A 19415-nucleotide genomic window follows, 5' to 3' on the forward strand; every position below is an offset into this window, starting at 1 on the left:
CTTACAACACACACCCAACGCTGAGTGTGGCAGCATGCAACACATTTTAGTTGGTTGGTTTGAAAATTATTTTTGATTTTTAAAAAAAATTTTTGTAGAGATCAGGTCTCACTATGTTGTTCAGGCTGCTCTCCAACTCCTGGTCTCAAGGGATCCTCCTACTTCAGTCTCTCAGAGTATTGGGATTACGGGAATCAGCTATTATGCCTAGCCTCATTTGAAAACTATTAATAATTAAGATATTTTGTATCTGTGACTTTGGGCTTAATCTGAGCTCATTATTTTCATTTTATTTTGAGACAAAATTCACCCTGAGCCCATCATGTTGAGTTGAAGGTAATTCATTATGTTTACTAAGTGCTCTAATTTGAATGTGTGTCTCCAAATTCATGTGTTAGAAACTTAATCCCCAATGCAACCATGTTGGGAGTGGGGCCTAATAAGAGGCCCTGCCATCATGGGTGTATTAATGTTGTTGCAGGAGTGAGTCAGTTATCTTGAGAGGGGGCTTGTTATAAAAGCAAGTTCATCCCCCTCGTGCTCTCTTGCCCCTGCAAGATGATGTAGGATGAAGGCCCTCACCAGATGTGACTGCCATGCTTTTGGACTTCCCAGCCTCCAGAGCCATGAGCCAAATAAACTATTGTTTATAAATTAGTCTCAGGTATTATAATAATGCAAAAAACTAAAACACTGGATATTTTAACTTCGTTTAGTGTGATTTTTATGATTTCTAGGATACCACAATTTGAAAAGCAGAAAGATTTTTGAATAACTTTTTTTAACTGTATGAATTCAGCTAGGGAACTTGCCCTAGACTCTGAGCTAGCACATTGAGTGGGAAAGATGGAATGTAGAGACATGAGCTTTAAGCCCAGAAACCCTTCCCCACCCTCATACCTTGATTGAAGACCCATTTCATGCTGCCACCCAGTGCCAAACTGCTGATTTCCTTGCAGATAGAATAATATGACTGGGATATATTCTGGGATATATTATCATTTAATGTGGTTTTATTCCTGCCCGCCCCTTGCCCCCATCAAGTTTTCCAAATTCTTTTCCTTTGTAAAAGGGGAATGGAGTCAGAGGGCTTTTTTTGCTTGGTCCTTTGCCAAAATGCCTGCAGGTTAGAGGGTTAAACTGAAAATCTACCTTCAAGTAGTTGTACATTAAGCAGTCATAGATTGCTATTTAATGAGCATCAGAAACAATTTTATTTTGAGGAACAGAATGAGAATTGCTTAGTGTCTTAGTGGAGTGAGAAAATGTGCTTCTGATTAATGGGATTGCAGGCAGTCATTAAAAGGGTTGAAAGACTAGAGCAAAATAATTCCCTTTTATAAAATTTTGAGCGGTCGCATATGATATATAAGAGTAAATGTGTTATTTGTTCATAAGATTCCTTTATACCTTTTGTTACAGTAACTTATGCGTGCACTAGCTTGGAGTTTATGTCACAAAACTGCCTTTTTTGATACTTGAAAATATTAAGTTGTAGATAATATCCACATATAAAAATCTTTATTATGTGAGCAGTTATGTCAAATTTGGGTGTAAGTAGTTCAATGGGCAAGTGTATGTAGCCAAGGAGAATGGAAGGATAATATTGTGAATCTGGGGAAGATATACCCTGTGGATTCGGACAGTTTGGGCTCCAGATTGTTCTCAGGAGGGTTACACAAGTACTGCCAAATGCCTTGGGCTGCTGGGTCTTCTACAGTTTTGGGGAGAATTTAAGGGTGAGAGAAAATACCTTGCTAGTCCTCTAGCTGTGACAGTCCTTTTGACTGTGGGTTGGTGTTTCACATATCCCCCAGGAGGAGCTGAGTTGACGGAAATTGTGCGTTGAGGGGCCTGGGATTGGGTCAGGGAGTGGCGATGCCAAGAGGGATACAGGTGGCAGAAGCTAAGCTCGTACAGCAGGAATGGGCAGGATTCCAGAAGTGGGCAGCCTTCCAGAAGTGGTGTGCCCAGTATTCTTTTATTCACTATTTTATGGACTTCTTTGGCAAGGATGCGTTTTAATGAAGTCGCTTTAGAAGACAGTTTCATGGCCGGAATGCTGGGTCCTGGACTCAGTGGAACTGCCCCGGTGTTATAATGGATTCTTTTTGTGCAGGTGCATGAAAGAGCCACATACACTGTCAGTAAGGCACTGTCCCTGAGGGTAAAAGGCAGACATTCAAGGTTAATGTGAGACATTAGCTCGTAAGGCAAGGAATCTGCGTTGTTGATACCACTGACATATCTGGGCTGCCCTTGGGCATCAAAGCAAGTTGAGTTTGGCTGTTTGGCTTCTAGTGGTGGTAGAAGTGGAGGTATTGAAGACAAACTGCCAGGATCTGAATTCTGGCTCCACCTCTCAGTTACTGAGGTTTCTCATGGCCAAGATACTAATCTCTCTGCCCCTTCAGTTTCCTCATATGTAAAGGGAGAATATTGATAGTACCTACCCTATATGGCTATCTTGAGGATTGAGTGGGTTAATACATGTATAGCTCCCCATAAGTATTAGATGATAACAATGACAATCACTAAAATGGACATGGCAGTCAGGAGAAAGTGTACAAGGTGCGGTAGGGTAGAGGTGCCTGCCTCCTCTGCCTAGCCAACGCCTCCCTGAACCTTGCCACCACGAGATCCAGTCCTTGCACAAATGACTTGTCCGCTCTCCTTTTTCTTTTACAACATTGCTCTAAAACCACCTGACTCTGAATCATGATTGACCTTGAATTGTTTAACCTGTCCTGTCTGCATCCATCTTCCTGACCTCAATTGCAGAGTCTCAGAAGAAAGGAATGGTGTGTTCTACTTATGATCCTAGAGTCATAGAAGATCTGGGATTCTTTTTACCATATGAAGACCCAGAGTTCTGTACAGGGTTCTTCTTGCAAGTGGCGAGGAAGAGAAAATTTGTAGAGACCTGTAGTTCTCTGGCACTTCTGGCAGGGATTGCCTCTCTAGGGTCTAGCCTCTTAAAAGTCATTGGGTTCCTCAAGGTTCTTTTTCCCTTTGCCCACATTTAGCCTCAGGCAGATACAAGCCCAGTTTTCAGGTTTGTCAAACCTTGACAAGACACAGAGCCTTTTCTGACTACGGGGTCCCCTGTCAAGGAGCGTGCACAGCCTCAGAGGTGTGCTGTGAGCAGGGGTTACTTGATGGTTATTAGGGGGTAGAGGAGAGAGAGCTTGTTCACTATGCTTCCCATTTTGTTAAGAATCCCACCAAACTGGCCCACTGTGTGGTTGAAATAGAGGAAGTGTTAGGCAGCAGCTGGCATAAAGATCTACCCAGCCTACTGGTTGAGGACTTTTTTTTCCTCCAAAAAGACGAACATTGCCAGGAAAAGCTAACAAAAATTTCAAGGCAGATTTGGAGGAATTAAATTATTCTTCGGCATATTGCCTGGTTTCTAAGCATTTAGGGATATGTAAATTTTCATGTTCTTTAGAGTTCTGTGTCTTTTGTACAGAGTACATTAGTACTAAAAATGAGATTTGTTAGTTCTACATTTTTTGTGTGAATTTATGCAACGAATATTTAATTTGATTCTGGATCTTTCAAAAGGAGAGGCTTTCTTCAAACAAATAATATAGCTTATTTTTCTGATATGCTTTGCTGGTTGCTTTAATTTTTTTCTCTGACGACTGAAATGCAAAGTAGAGGTACTATCCCAAATTAATATTCTTGCTACACAAAGGCTTCCAGTGTTTGTTTTTGCTGCTTTTAATATGTGACACTCCTAAGAGTGTTATTGTATTACAGCTAAGAGGCTTTAACCATGTAAAGTTGAATACTTTACACTTTTGAATGCCAGCATAACAATCTATGATTAGATTTTCCTTCTTAAGATGCATACACCGAAGAGTGTCTATAACATTAAACTTCTAAAGTGTTCCACTGTTCAAAACTTATGAAAGCTTTCTTTGATACAGCCCACTGAAATTGTGGCTATTATTTTTATTGCTTTATTGTGCAGCCAGCTTAACTGAAAGCTTTAGGTTGCCTCTACTCTTTATAATAAAGATAACATTGAGAAATGATGGGAGTGCAAAGTGTATACATGTGCATGCTGTTCTATCAGCCATCCACTCTGACTTACTGACTCTAACTTAGAGAGTCTTTGACTCTAATTCCTCTGCCTCCACTGTTTAAAAATAAAGAAAAAATCACTTCCATGACCCTTTTCTCTCTCCACTAAGCTTTGTAGAGTGATCTGCAGCAACCATCTCTACTTCCTCTCTGATTTCTTAACTCCTTAAGATGAAGTAACTGTTCTCACTACTGACCTGGAATCTTTCTTCAAAGTCAGTGAAGATTCCAGGATGGGTAGACCCCCAAATTATTTAGCCTTGATTCCATCTCATCTGGATGCCCATATAGGCTTCAGTCTTAGGGATCACCTGAACCCTCTCTGGGACATTATGTTGTCTCTAAACCTTGACATTCCCTCCACAGCATTCATTAAACCTCAACATGTGGTCCTTGGGTGGTTCTTTTTAACTTTTATTTTTTAATTTTTTTTTTCCCTGTGAGCCTCTCCTTCCATCGAGTTCAGTCTTGCCTAATTTGTGGCTGATTACCAAATCTCTAATGTGTTCCCCTCCTGAATCACAGGCCAGGTTTTCAGCCAGCTACTGGCACACTTGCATTTGTATGCCCAGTGTCACTGTAGGCCCATCAGGTCTCCTGGCTCCTCTTTGCCTGAGATTGGCACAACATTCTTAATACGAGATCAGGCACTTTGCTCCTTTCTTTCTCCTTCCACATTTAAGCATGTGCCATGTCCCACATGTTCTTTCTCTGCAGTGTCTGCTGCTTCTGGCCTCCCCTTTCCATGCTTTGCTGCCACCTTGGTTCCTGTCCTAATGGCCACTTGCCCAGCCCTCTGCAGTGCACACCTCTCTTGTACACTATGATTTGACTGGGATTTCCCAAGTGCGGCTCTGATCCTCTTGTGCGCCTCTCTCCAAGCCCTTTTCAGTGCTCCACACCGTGGGCTGCGTGATTCACAAACCTGACACCAGCACGCATGATGTCCTAGGGCCCCCACCTATCTCTCTAACTTGGATCCCGCTGTTCCGTCTTTGGCTTCAGGTAGATCGGACTGCCTGTTCTAGCTCTTCCCAGAATATGACATTTGCTTAGTCACCTCTGTACACAGGATTATGCCACACATTCCTTTCTGTCTTCAGATTCCTACAGTTAGATGTGCTCTCTCCTCCATTTGAACCTCATGGTGTTTAGTTACTGCCTCTCTTGTGGTACACACCTAGTGTTTTGTTCCTTGTGTTCCAGTCTTATCTCTGAGACATTGCCACATGCCAGCTCTCCTTTCCCCGCCCAGTGTTCTTAGAAGGCAAGAACTGTCTTGCTAACCTTTGTTGTGTATACTGTGTCAAGCAATACCACACTGGCCTGTGTATGTCTGCCAAATTGATTAAGTACTTGTTGAATGGAAGTAGAAATTCCATTTCACACAGATGGCAAAGTGTGATGTTCATTCATAAGCCTTATTTTTCCTTTGCTAGGTGGAGCTTGTGTGTGGAGTGCCACAGTGAAATCAGACGACAGATGGACAGTGTGACAAGAGCATCAGAAAGGATTGGGCCTCGCTGCGCCAGCCAGCCTGGATTCCAAGTGCTGACAAGTTGCTGAAAAGGAAGCCAGTGGGAGGAGTGTGGCACGAGGAGGAAGTGGAGCCTTGTCTTCAGCCACACCATTGATGGAGGACAGATGGATGGCCGGATGGCCAGTCACCTCTCCTCTTAAACCTTTGAAGAGCAATCCTTTGTCCTCTGCTGGACACATATTAGGAGTTTTAACACACTCTCTGAATTCGCTTTTCATAAAAACGTAAAATTAGACTGCACCGTACAACCAGACTCAACTGTTGCATGGTAATAGATCTGCAAACATGAGTGCCGAGGGGTACCAGTACAGAGCGCTGTATGATTATAAAAAGGAAAGAGAAGAAGATATTGACTTGCACTTGGGTGACATATTGACTGTGAATAAAGGGTCCTTAGTAGCTCTTGGATTCAGTGACGGACAAGAAGCCAGGCCTGAAGAAATTGGCTGGTTAAGTGGCTACAATGAAACCACAGGGGAGAGGGGGGACTTTCCAGGAACTTACGTAGAATATATTGGAAGGAAGAAAATTTCGCCTCCCACACCAAAGCCCCGGCCACCTCGGCCCCTTCCTGTTGCACCAGGTTCTTCGAAAACTGAAGCAGACATTGAGCAACAACAAGGTCAGTATTGATGAATGATTGCTTAATGACACACTCACTCTCTCTTTTCTTTTTTTTGTTGTTAAGGAAAAGTCTTAAGTTTGGGTTGGGCTGTTATGCTCTGGGCAGAAGTTATCTTGGCAACTGTACCTGAATTGATACATGGTACATAAAAGCTTTGCCAATCATTATACAGCTAGAAATTTGTGTTTGTGGGATTGGGTGTTGTTGTAAAAATAGGGAGATAGCATCTGAGAACCTGTTTAGTGAGTGTCTTTAATAACATTATTATTATAGTTGCCATTTAAACACCTATTATATTCTTATTCTTATAATTAGTATTACAGTTGTGACTGTTCCTAATCTGAAAATTGAAAATGCTCTGAAATCCAAAACTATTTGATGCTCAAAGGAAATTCTTCATGGAGCATTTCAGGTTTCAGATTAAGAATGCTTAAGTGGTATAATACAAATATTCCAAAGTTTGGAAAAAAATTCAGAGCACTCCTGGTCCCAAGCATTTTAGATAAGGGATACTCAACCTGTATATATCTAAATAATCATTTGGGGAAAGTAAAGGGCAAGTCTAATATAAGTATATTTAACATTAATATGATTTGTATGGAAAAATGTAGGGAGTAATAAAATGACCACAGAACTCAGCAGGAAAGAAACCATTGTTTTCATAACCCGGTATCTACCTCTTGGTTTCCTCTCCAGGAACACTGTGGCTGAAGTTGAAACCTAATCCTATAGTTAATAGAAAAGTAAAGGGATTTCTTTTCCCTTGTGGGTGGTGTCATTTATAGCATTAATGCCTGTAGGTCTGCTTGGCCTTCATGAGGGGAAAAAATTTTACTAAATTCCTTTCCTAAATGGAAACCACCTTCATTCACAACCCTTACTGCTTGTTGGAGATGGCCCACACTTGAGCCCTGGGCACAGCTGTCCCTTTAAAGTTTTCCTTCTGTTGAGTTTTTTACACAGAGACAAACCTTATGCTTAGCTTTGCCGTTATCAGCATTGTCAAATATTGGTTTCCTGGCTAGTAAATCTTAAGCATTTTTTTTTTTCCTGCGTAGTCTTTTTTTTTCCCTCAAGGACTAAGAAAGGCATGGGAAGGTATGTTTAAAACGGGTGGGCCCAACTGCAGTGGTTATATGTTGAATAGGCCTGACTGGTGTCCCGGGATATTTCTGGAAGAGATTCTGATACTATTAGCAATGTCAAATGGCTTCTTTAATGTTGGCTTATTCTAACACAAATGAATGACATAATGAGGATAAGAAGCGGAATGCAAGGATAAGAGCTGTCTTTTGGCATTGGATAAAAATAGGTTTGAGAATATTGTGTAAAAGTCAAGAAATTTCCTAAGGATACCTGAAGGGAAACCTTTTTCTCTCCCTCACCTGTCCCAAAGGGGTACTTATTTTATAAACATTATACTGTACTTTATAAATAATGTTCAAGTAATATTTTTTTATGGAATTCAAAAGCAAAAGTTAATTTTTCTTTGCAAGTGAATCAAAAAACCTTGACTCTGTACGTGCACACATATATATGATTTTTGTCATCCATTGCGTTGCTTGCAGTTTCACTTAGCAGATTAAAGGTGTGTGTATATATATATATATACACACACACATGCATAATTGTTTTTCTCCACCAAATTACATATTTTTAATTTAACTTTTTATTTTAAATTAAGAACACTTTTTAAGGCTAACTAAAAAAAAAAATTTGTACCATAATATAAAAGGTTACAGAATCACAAAAAAAATCTTGATTTTGAATTAGAGTAGGTGATTTGAAAGGTTAGAATAAGGGCACCTTATCAAGATTAGTGACAAAAAAGATTTTGTAAAAATAATTTCTAAACAAAATTCCATTTGGTAACTGCCATCAGGTGTAAGTTTATTTGGATACAGTATACAGAAAGGCAAGTCCTATAGAAAAAATGGTTTTCTCTTTTTATATCCTTATTTTATAATGCTTTCTTTCTCATTTGGTGTGGTGAAAATTGAGATTTTTAGCAGCTTTTTTATTTTTCCTTTTAATACGTGAAAATGTGTAGTAAGACAAAAAATTTTAGCAGAATTCAAGGAAAAGACCTATGATAATGTGTGTGAAAGTGTTAACACCCAAATATAAATGAGAATTTAGGAATAACTGAAAGGTTGAAAAGGCAGTATAGGGTTATGTGGACAGCATAATACTAAACAATAGATTGTTTTTATTATTATTTTTTTATATCGGCATATTATGGGGGTACAGATTTTAAGGTTTCAATAAATGCCCCCCCCACAAGTGTGAGTTTCCGAAATGTTAGTCTTGTATTCCTATTTAAATTTGTGATGATTCAACAGCTCCTATGAGTTGCATGTATAAATTGATGTAGAGAATAGTTGTAAGGACAAATTTTATATGTTGGAACCAATGAGACTGGTTTCTTTTGCCTCTTTTGTATTGATTTGAACAGTTTTTACAGTGACAAGTTGTGTGAAGGCAAGAAAGGGTAGTTCTTTTCTTACTGTCATTGAATTCATTGCCCCCCCCCACGCCCCCTTTTTTTCTGTTTTTATTGCCCCTACCTGACTTAGCCTATTTGTTGTGTTTGGCTGTCTTCAGCCAAACCTTATCCTACAACTAAGAATCACATGTAGTCCTCTTTCATGGAGGTGGCACACTCTGTTAATGGGCTTCAGGGCGCACAGAGGGTGCTGGGATGCCTGCATGCTAATTGTGTGTCCCTTGCATCCTCCTGAGCCTCAAGACCTCCGTTTTTAAAAGAAAGTCATCATTAGACTCTGGCCAAAAGTGGACCCTGTGTCTACCTGTGTGGGAGGTTCCTCCCTACACCGTAGAAACCACTTTTCCGCTTTCCTTATCTGTTGGAAATACAACTGTGAAGTTTAACTTTTAGGGGGCAAGAGAGTCAAAAACCTGTCAGAAAATCTCATACACAGCCCTTCTCAGGAACATACACTCTCCACCACTACATTTTTGCATACAGTTTTTTTTTTTTTTTTTGGGAAGCCCTGGCTTATGGATTGAATGAATTTGTTTATTTGGATAGTCTTGGATTTGTTTTACTAAATTCATTTAGTAAGCGTGAACTGAGTCCCTATTTTGTGCTAGAAAACGGAGATAAAAGATGAAATCAAACTCCAGCCAGCCAGCATGCCCTCTGCTGTCCGCTCCTGCCGTCCTGGCACCTTAGGGCTGTGCTTTGTCCCCTCTGCTTGGACGGGTCCTCCACAGATGTCTGCTTGGGTGACCCACTGTCACCTCTCTGCTCAGTCTGTCTTCTCATGGGCCTTAGCTCTGCTTACTCTATTTCATGCTGCAACCTGCCCCCCTGTTTTTGCAAAGCATTTATTACTTCACCTGCATAGTTTACATACTATGCTTATTACTTACCGTCTGTTCCCTCTGTTAGATTGTAACCTCCATGCGGGGAGGGATCTTCGTGGTCCCCCATTATCCCAAGTATCTAGAACGGTGCAGTAGGGTCCCAGCAAATGAGCGTGCTGTTGCAGCTCACTGTCTGGTTGTCTCACTTTCTGCATAGCTTTTGAAACTAGCCACATGCTTTTTGTGTCATGGGCAGGCATGCAAAGCTTAACAGCCCATCCCGCTTTTGAAAATCACAGCTTATTTGCCATTCATATCATTCACATCCTGCCTCAGCTTTACGCATTGCCTGCTAGGTCTCCAGATCTCTTCTATTCTGCCCCAGTGATTGGGACAGTCGTTCTGCTGGTGGGGAAGTGGGTGAAACTGATTACTGCCTTCAGTCACTTGAGCCAAGTGAGTAGAAGGTGTGTCATGATCAGCAAGTGTCACAGATTTCGTGTCCTTTCTCCCCTCCTTTATTTCCTTCCCTTTGCAGGGGGGCTAACATTGCCAATATATGAGGATCACATTTTCTTTCCTTTTCCCACAACCCAGTAGAGCCACATTTTATGTTCTTAGGAAAGAACCTCTTCCACATCTTGTTCAGGAGAAGGGTGTGTTGGGCATGCAAGGTGAGTGTCACACGCCCTTAGGAGAGGTGGCTGTTGAAAGTCACTCTTCCAGCTGTTTCTGCCTTGGGCTACTCAGATGCTGGCATTCCATCCCCTTACAACTCCATCCACCTGGGGTCCTGTATTTTCTCTTGTACACAAGGAAATGACTCGATTGAAGGTGGGGATTTAGGGATGGGCAATAAAAATATATTTCTCTCTTTCATAAGTAAGCTGGCTGTTTCTCAAGACAATAGACTTGACACGTACTTTGAGATCCTTTATTTAAAGTCATGCAAACGCAGAGCATTTAGACTAGAGAGATTCTGTGCCCGTGTTTGTGTAGAACATTAAAATCTGCTAATTTGAGAGACCACTTATGAGTTGTGAGCCCATCCCCCCTCCATCCAGGACCCACACCCCCCTCCCCCACTCCCATCAGGGACTCTGACAATGAATCCCAGCTGATTTCAAATGTAAAACATAAAACACACCTTTGGCTTGGCCTATTTTAAATCTTGATCAAAACCACTTCTAAATGGAAAAAAAAAAAAAAAGCCTTGCGATGGGTGTTTGTTTTCAGGGTTTCCTGAGGCATGTTATTTTTACATTTTTCACACTCAGCATTTGAGTGTCCCTCCACGATTTTTGCTCTCTGTCTAGAAAGCAAGGCTGTAATAAATCACATAAATTGACTACACCATACGGAGGTCATAGAAAATAGCGACCTGATCCCAAATCGCACATCTTTGCTTAGCCCTGCAGCCATAACGTGTGGCTGTCTCCTTGTGACCACTGAAATAGCGCTCATGCAAGTACTTTGCCTTGCTTCACAAACTCCTGCCTTTATGAACTCTGTGTTATTTCAGAATAAGCCTTCTCATAACTTTCTCCACCTTCTCTTCTACTTAAGTAAGCCTTTGCTGTGAAGTTGGAGAATTGTCCTGTTGAACCCCCAAATGATGGGGTAAGCCATCCAGCGTTTGGTGCTGACTACCCTACCGTTCTGCATCTACTTTCATGAGAAGGCAGGATCTTTGAATATAGGGGCCTTTGAGCCCTGTCTAAATCTGACCAACAAGAAAGGTCCATCAGAGCATGGTGGAGATTTTTACCCAGGCATAAACATTTTTAAGTGTTTGCTATCTATGTTTTAGTATAAAATGAAATAAATTTCTAAAAGATGTAATCAATATAATGAAAGAGTGAATCTGGGAAAAAAAACACAAATGTGATAATTATTTTTTAACAAAATTAGGTGAGCCTAACCACTTCTCTTGTGAGCACAGAATATATTACTTGCATATTCAGTTACATATTGTAACCCAGTTCTCTCTCTCTCATAAGCACCAGCATTTGTATTCTTATTAATTCTTGATTTCTTAAAACATTTGTCCTGTTAAATTTAGTTGTTTTGTTTCCCCAGGAATGTGTAGGAGGAAGGAAAATAACCCTAATTAACAATTTGTATAATACATCCATGGTTATTTGAAAAGGCAGTTGACAAGAGGATGACAGATCCTCACCTTTTCTGCTTTTTAGCATGAGGGTTCTGTCCCTGAGCTCACCTGGCCTCCTTGGGAATTTATAGGCAGAAGCTGGGGGGCGGTGAGTAGAGAGGCTGCCCTTGCTATTTCCAGAGAGGAGAGGCTTTTCTCCCCCTCCCCACTAGTCTGTTATTTGTAGGGAAGGACTTGATTTTCTTTTTCCTGGAGCTATGGCGACAGTTACCTTCAGGGTTACGGAGTAAGACATTATTTGAGGAGACGCTTTCTGCCAGGTGTTCTTTTCTGCCTGTGTCCTTTAGAATCACAGGGCTGTGGAAGGCAAGTTGTGTTTTCTTACTTAACTGAGGTACTTGTTCAGATGCTTTTGTTAAGGCTTTTTTCTGCGCCCTTTTTTTCTAAAATTGGCAAAGGGTCCAATGTCCATACAGCCTAAATAAAGCCCTGACACCTCTGATTTGAACAGAAGTTAATTAAGTGGAGACAGCCTATTTTGTTTCCTAGCAACTAAGTTAATGTTGATGTTGTAATAAAATTTTCTTCGTTGTAAAAATAGAACTCTATAAGCAAAAGTGTTTCTTTTGAACTTAGTTGTCAATAGATTCTTTGATAAGTATGTTGTCAGTATTTTCTGGTTTCTAGGTGAATGCATCTTTGTCTAAAACAGGAGGAATTCTGATTAGTAAGCATTTCTTCAGTAAGTCTGAGTTTGAGAAAATAAACATTAGAAATTCTGAAATTCAGCAACAAATGGTGCCTTACATCTGCTAAGTAGCATCCAAAATGGGGAGAATTTTGTACCTATGGCAAGTAAGAATGCCAAATATATGGTGTCGTTTACCTATCCATGTTTTGATTAGTAAAAAACAAAAAAGCAGATGTTAGCAGTACAGCTGGCTAGTGCATATGCGTGTCTTTGTTGCTCACAGGTTTCCGTGGGGAAAGGAGATAACACTGGTCCGAAGACCGAGATAGGAGAAAATAACTTGGTGTAATAACTAGAAACAAGAAACATAATTGCATGGTGGATTATATCTTAATATTTTGAGGTCTTGATTGAGTTTTTGGCATTCAATATCAAAGCAATCCTGAGGCTTTCAATAGAGGGGGACAAAGAGGAGGACAAAATGGACCAGGAATTGTCTTTATTGCAATTACTTGGGTATAATTTCCTTAAAGTGTCAAGTTGTTTAGCAAAATGTTGTCAGAATACTTTATAAATGTGTTGTTCCTATTTACCAATTTATGTAAAGGACCATAATATTTTATTTCTAGTATGATAATTCCATGCACCATACAAATAATGCATGGAATTATGATATAACTTTAAAAATGAAACATAGTATTATAGTATACATTGTTAAAATATAACTTTGCAGTTAAAAATGAAACAAACAAGCAGTAGATCTTTGTTTAATTATGTATGTAGAACTTTCTCCCAACTGAAAGCATGGCTGTGATTTTCAGGAATACCTTCTGTGGACTGTTTTTTGCTTGTAGGTATTTGCACTGTGTTTGTATTCATCTATTTATCTATTCTCAGTCGGTAGCATGCGATTATGCAATGCCTGTAGATTATTCTGTCCTGTCACAGTTTGATATATATTGAACTCCCAACTGTGAATTTACTATAGTGTATTATAGGTGACTCTTTGTAATTTGATGATCAGATTTGATATCCAAGATAGTAAAGAATATAAGCATAAGTGAAATATAAACTTGTGATATATTATTTGAGTCAGAAATTCTACCCTGCTTTGCTTCCTATGAGTTCCTTAATTTTTTTAATCCTAGTGTTCTCTAATTATAAAATGAAAAGCTAGATGCAGCCTCTTCCGAGTTTTGTCCATGTTTTTGTTTTAATCTCTCCATTCCTACTCATAAGAATTGTTGGAGAGATCAACCCTGGAAAAATTTAAGTTCTCATTAATAGTGTATCCCCACTAATATAACCCAGAAGCCTTATACATGGGAAGAAAAGAATGTATGCGAGGACTTATGTAGAGAAACAATCTAGGGTGGTTGGAAAGATGTGCTCACTTGATCTCACTGCAAGATTGATTGGAAGCTGGTCTGTCAGAGTATATGGGATGATTACTAATGAAAGTGCCCAACTGGTCTCGGGTTTTTGCAAATCTACATGGTGTATGCTTTTAAGATTTATTTCACCAGTGTAAAATTGTATGCTCCACCTCTCGTGGTGGGCATTCAGCAGTTGCTGACATCTAAATTGGTTTGAGACTCTTCCAGTTTCACATGTTGCAGTATGTCAGTGAATTAAAAAAAAATCCATGTACTGCCTCCTTTGTGCTGCATGTGTACAGTATAACTAAATTTATTGACATGTTATGCACCCAGAGTTCCTAGGGATTGATTTGTTTAGTGGATTTTTTATTAAATTTTCCAAAGTAAGTAGAAGGTGATGGTTATAACATCTGTTTATTCAGTTTATAAAGGTTTGTTTATTCAGATCTCTTTAAGTCTACCTAAGAGGTAACACATTAGCATAGGCATCAGGCAAGGTGAAGCCAGAGTGACTGTCTGGGGTGGTTGTCCTTATCCTCTAGGCTTCCCCCTAAAGAGGAAAGTTGACATAATATTCTCAGACTCAGCCCATGGAACCAGTGCCCAGTGAGAACATGTGGGCATTGGTGCCAACTTACTACTCTTTTTTAGTAAAATATATTCAGAATTCCTTAAGAGTGTTCATAAGATTTTTGTGATATTGATATTATAATCATTTTTTAGTGTGACTCTGCATTAAACATTGCTGGTTTTACTTTTATCGTGTTGGTTAAAATAATTTTTAATATTTAACTATGTTGCTTTTTTATTAGTATCTAGTTCATTTGAAATATTTCTTTCTATCCTTGTGTCCTAACTATAGAAACATATTTTAATATTTGTGTCATTATTAATTTCTAATTTCAAAGCATTTTACAACATCATTAACTTAAGTCTTACCGTGTTCCTTTAGGTAGCAAAAAGTAAGTTTTCCACTTTTGGTGGAGAGGTACTCTAAGAGCTTAGAACTGGATAGCTTTATTGCTAAATAATATTGAATATTTACGGTGAATACCAAGGAATGAACTATAATGAATTTGGTTAGAACATATCAACATATATATTATAGTTATTGTCCCACACTTCCCTATGGATCTGTTTAAATGTTGAATATGTCTTTTTTAAAATGAAACTTAAAAATTTGCAGACTTACTATTTACCAATTATTGTGCAAGACATTTTGTAGACATTTTTCATTTGAATCCCCACCATTCTGCAAAGATGGCATATTACAACCATTTTCCAGATTAAGAAGCTCAGATGGTTATATAAAATAAAGTGGACTCCATGCTGATGGAGCATTCACAGGGTTCAAGAACACTCTGGGCTAGGCAGGCAGTCGTGCGGATCTTGTTGAGCAGTCCTTTGTGAAGTTATCAGTAACCAAATTCTGCTTTTGGGGCAGTCTTCCATTATGTCTATTTTGTCTGTTAAGTTTCATCAGCTATTACATTCATACAACTACAAAATCAAATTACCTTTACTGTACATATGACTAACAACATTTTCTTAGGTCTGGTAAATATATTAAAGAGTTGAATTACAAAGAGACTGATAAGGCCATGAAGCCAAGACAAAGTTTTGGGCATATGTGTGTGTATATGCAATTTTCCTCAGGAAGAAATATACCTTGATTAGATAGCTCAAAAGTTATGTATCATTGACACAAATGGATTTACTTTCCATTTCTGTTAATTTTGAAGAAGTTAAGTGTCTGCCTTAGATGTTTTCCTGAGTTTTAAATTTTCTTATTTCTGACATATCATTTTGATTAAAATGGAGCACAGACTGGTTATTACCTGCCTAAAAGCCAAAAACTTGAGGATATCCGGCATAAGAATTGTGTGTTTTGGCATGTGGCTAGTGGCTGCTTGAAATCCATGAGTATGAGAAATCTCAAATTGACTCAAATGAATCTAAAGTCGTGTACCTGAATTATGTTAAGATTAGCAGTAAAGGCCATTTAAAAAGACTGAGTAAATTACTAAATTTCTTTGAATGTCAAAACTTATTCCTCAGGAAAGTAGGCCACTGCCAAGTTTATAACCTAAACATTGTGTTTCTGTTACTTGAATTCCAAGGACAGAAGGGTGAATGAGGGCAGATGAAAAGCACAGGTGAATTTTATTTCTAGGTATTTAAAAGAACAATGTGACATTGCACAGAGATCTCTTAAAGGCAGTGAGCAGCAGCAAAAACTTCTTGGATACTTTTATTTTTGCTTTTTTTTTTTTTTAATTGAAAAAACTTTTTTTAAAGATTGCATTAAAAAGGCCTCTGACTGGTAGTCCTGACATAGCCTTTTGAGAAGTCCCCAAGAAGATAGAAAAACACAAACATACATTCTAAACACACACAAGCTGTAACTAGTGGGAGAAATGCCTACTGTAAACTCATCAGAACTGGGTTTAAAAACACAATAGGGTAAGTATTGATCACCTGAAGATAGCCAGGCAGACCATCTCCTCCTTGACTCTCTGCCCATAATTCAGGAGGGCGTGGGTAGCTGTCCAGACTGTACTTTTCCTCCTCATCTCCCCAACATTGCATTTCTGTTTGGTGGGAGGCTGCAGCTCAAAAAACAACCCAGGCAGGGCTAGGAGGGTGGGATAGGGCCTATTCCTGTTACATCCTGAGCATCTTATTAAAAAGGTGTTGGAGGGTGGGGTAGGGTAGAAAGACCTGTGTTTACTGAGGAGTTTTTAGTATTACAGGTGCTCCATCATTCACAGCATCAGAAAGCCAGGCAGTGAAGGCAGGAGATGATTTTTCTCTTAGGCTTGCAAAACCATGTTGAAATGAAAAACACTTTGGGAATTGACCTGGGAACGATTCAGCTCAGTCTGCCAACTAACTTTAAGTCTGCAGCCAGCACACAAGTAGATTATGGGTAGGCTCAGAGCAAACACCAGGTCAGGGCAGATCTGTCCCTATGTAGTCATGAGTAAGCAGGATGAACCTAACCAAGCCTATAGAAAAATGTTTCTCCCTAAAGGAAAGGGGGAGATCACATTGGAGATACAAAAGAAGAGTAGACCTGCAAAGCTGACTTTTGTTTCAAAAAGACATGGCCCTTGTGAAAGGGGCAGAATGCAGTTACATGATTATGAGCCAACAATATTCTAGGATGGGGTGAAATGGGAGTGAAACAATTAAAAATGATTAAAGAAATTAAAAATGTAATATGCATTAAAATTCAGGCAGTAAAGAGCAGAATTGCTGCTGAAGATAAATTCTGTTGTAGAGGAGAAATACGGATAAAGTTTTTTCAGATTCGAAAAAGATTTAAAATGAGGGAGAAGATACATAGAAGATCTAACATGAAAATTGCAGGTGTTGGTAAACAGGAAATCATATCAAGTGAAATTACAGAACATAATTACAATAAGCTTCCATGCATGTTGTAGATTTGGAAGTGTTCTCTGCATTCTTCCTGTGAGATCAATGAAAGTCCACCTCTAGATGTGTCTTGGCATTTTGTTTTGTAAGAATAATATTAAAGGACCTTGTCAAAATATCTGGCAAGATATTTGCTACCAGGGAACAGTATTGTCTGTCTTCTCTTTTGTAGTAGATGCCAAAAGGTAGAAGGTTGGTTCCAATAGAGTTTTGAGGAGAAAAGATGATTTAAGAACCCGTTGAGCTTTCTCTTTACGTTTTATGTGGAAAGGCGCTTGATAGGCATCCTCTGACAAGCAAGAACTCAAAAGTTATGCTAAACCTCTCATGTCACATGGGAAGACTTGAAAGTTGGCTTTTTGTTCTTAAGCTTTATAATTAGAAAGGCATAAATTTAAAAGTAATTTTGATTAACTTAAAGATTAATTACTAAAATAATAAAACTAAAATATATATACCCAGAAATATAATGCATATCCCATAAGGTAGACAACAAAGAAAGTATAAAAATATTGGTGGGGAAAATGCTTACTATGGATGAACACTTTAAAGAAATACATAAGCATACATATGTACAGATATATGTATATACACATATAAACATAAAACTGGATATATCTATATTTGTGTGTTCACACAAATGTTTCAGGTGCTGTGCTGATGTTTCACTACATTTTACTTGTTAGTTTTCATAAGATTTGCATGACACTGGCCTTATTAAACCTGTTGTAAAGATAAAGAAATTAAAGTTTAGTTACATGATGGCCCAGGGTCACAAGACTAGTGGAGGAGTTGAGATCTGACCCCAAACAGGCCTACCCAGTGCTTATAAGCAGCTCTGCCACAGAGCAAGGGGGCCAGTGGGGGGTAATGTCCACATAATACTACGTGATGTGACACTCTGTACTCCTGATTGGCCACAGGGTGCCCTGAAGCCAAAGGCAGATGACTCCCTGGCTCGTCAGAAGCCTGTGATGTGGTTTGATATGACAAAGTTAAACAAGCAGATTTTTCCTCTCTCTAGAAATAGACCCAAGAAAAACTAAAGAAAATAAAGCAGATGTGCGAGTTACTCTTCTTTATAGCAACAGAACTTCATCAGAGCAACTGTCTGGAAAGAGGTGATTACTCTTAAAGGACAATTTGTTCCCTCTGCATATCAGAACCTGTGGGTCTTAAGTGGTTAAAATACTAACTTTCCTTTTAGCCCTCAGGTGGCTAGTGCTTCTCAATGTTGTAGATAACATTCTAGATTTATATAATGTTACAACATTTATATACATCTATGTATAAATTAATGTTTATGTATAAAATATATCAATATATAATATGTATTTATAATACTAAATAGTATATATAACATAATATAGTACATAAGTAATATAGTATACGAGGCCATACAGAAAAGAGTCATTGTTGGATACGGTGTGCAAATGCCCCTTTATGATTGGGTTTGCTGTTTCACTAAAAGCAGCCCTAAAGAAAGGATTGAAAGCTAGCTCTCACTTGCTACTTTGCTAGCCTCCATTGTTTGGATTGTAGTTACATGTACAGTTATATTGTAACTGTCACTTGTGGTCTAATCGTCCCCTTAGGGGAAACTTGAGAAACCTACTCAGCTTTAACTTTTAGAGGAAGTTTAAACATATTGGAGCATAAAATTCACAGTTGTTTAGCTGAAACTCCAGCTCTTGTCAGACCACATCTCTCCAGCTCTCTTGTGATTGGAATCATCTAACTTTGACCCTCATTAAGGAAAAGTTTCACAAGATTTTACTCTTGTTTTCTTTGCCAGGAACCTGAGTCTGTGCAGCAGACTCTTTGCCTATTCCAGGATAGTCAGATAAGTGAATTGTCGCTAGTTAACTGTTTTTATTCCCTTAACTAATTTTGGTGAATTCTATAACTTAGTTGTTATAGTCCCTTTACTATTAATATTTTGAGTAATTTATATTCTTTAAGAGTGAAATTTTTTTTCTTCCTATCCTTCCTTCCTTCCTTCCTTCCTTCCTGGTTTTGTCATAATCTAGCTGTGAGACTGGTTGCCTTTCATACTTTCTAGCAGAAAATAATGTGGTCAGTTTAACAATGGTCTTTTTCCAAAATACAAGGACTGCTGTCCCTCTCCACTTTCCAGGCAACCTACTTATTTCATTCTTTAGAACTCACTCAAAATATAGCTAAGGGTTTTGCTTAGGCAATGGTAA

At 38.9% G+C, this 19415-nt stretch overlaps 1 protein-coding gene across 1 annotated transcript in view; it reads left to right on the top strand.

Annotated features, from left to right (window-relative positions):
- The window catches only part of PIK3R1 (phosphoinositide-3-kinase regulatory subunit 1), an 82125-nt gene that overhangs the window by 4901 nt on the left and 57809 nt on the right, over window positions 1-19415 (top strand). The window contains exon 2 of the mRNA XM_012782802.2: window positions 5532-6254. Within this exon, the coding sequence (XP_012638256.1) occupies window positions 5918-6254 (337 nt within the window). The 5' untranslated portion in view covers window positions 5532-5917. The remainder of the gene's footprint in view (window positions 1-5531; window positions 6255-19415) is intronic.

The sequence above is a fragment of the Microcebus murinus genome, chromosome 11 (genome assembly GCF_040939455.1).
Source record: "Microcebus murinus isolate Inina chromosome 11, M.murinus_Inina_mat1.0, whole genome shotgun sequence".
NCBI lineage: Eukaryota > Metazoa > Chordata > Mammalia > Primates > Cheirogaleidae > Microcebus > Microcebus murinus.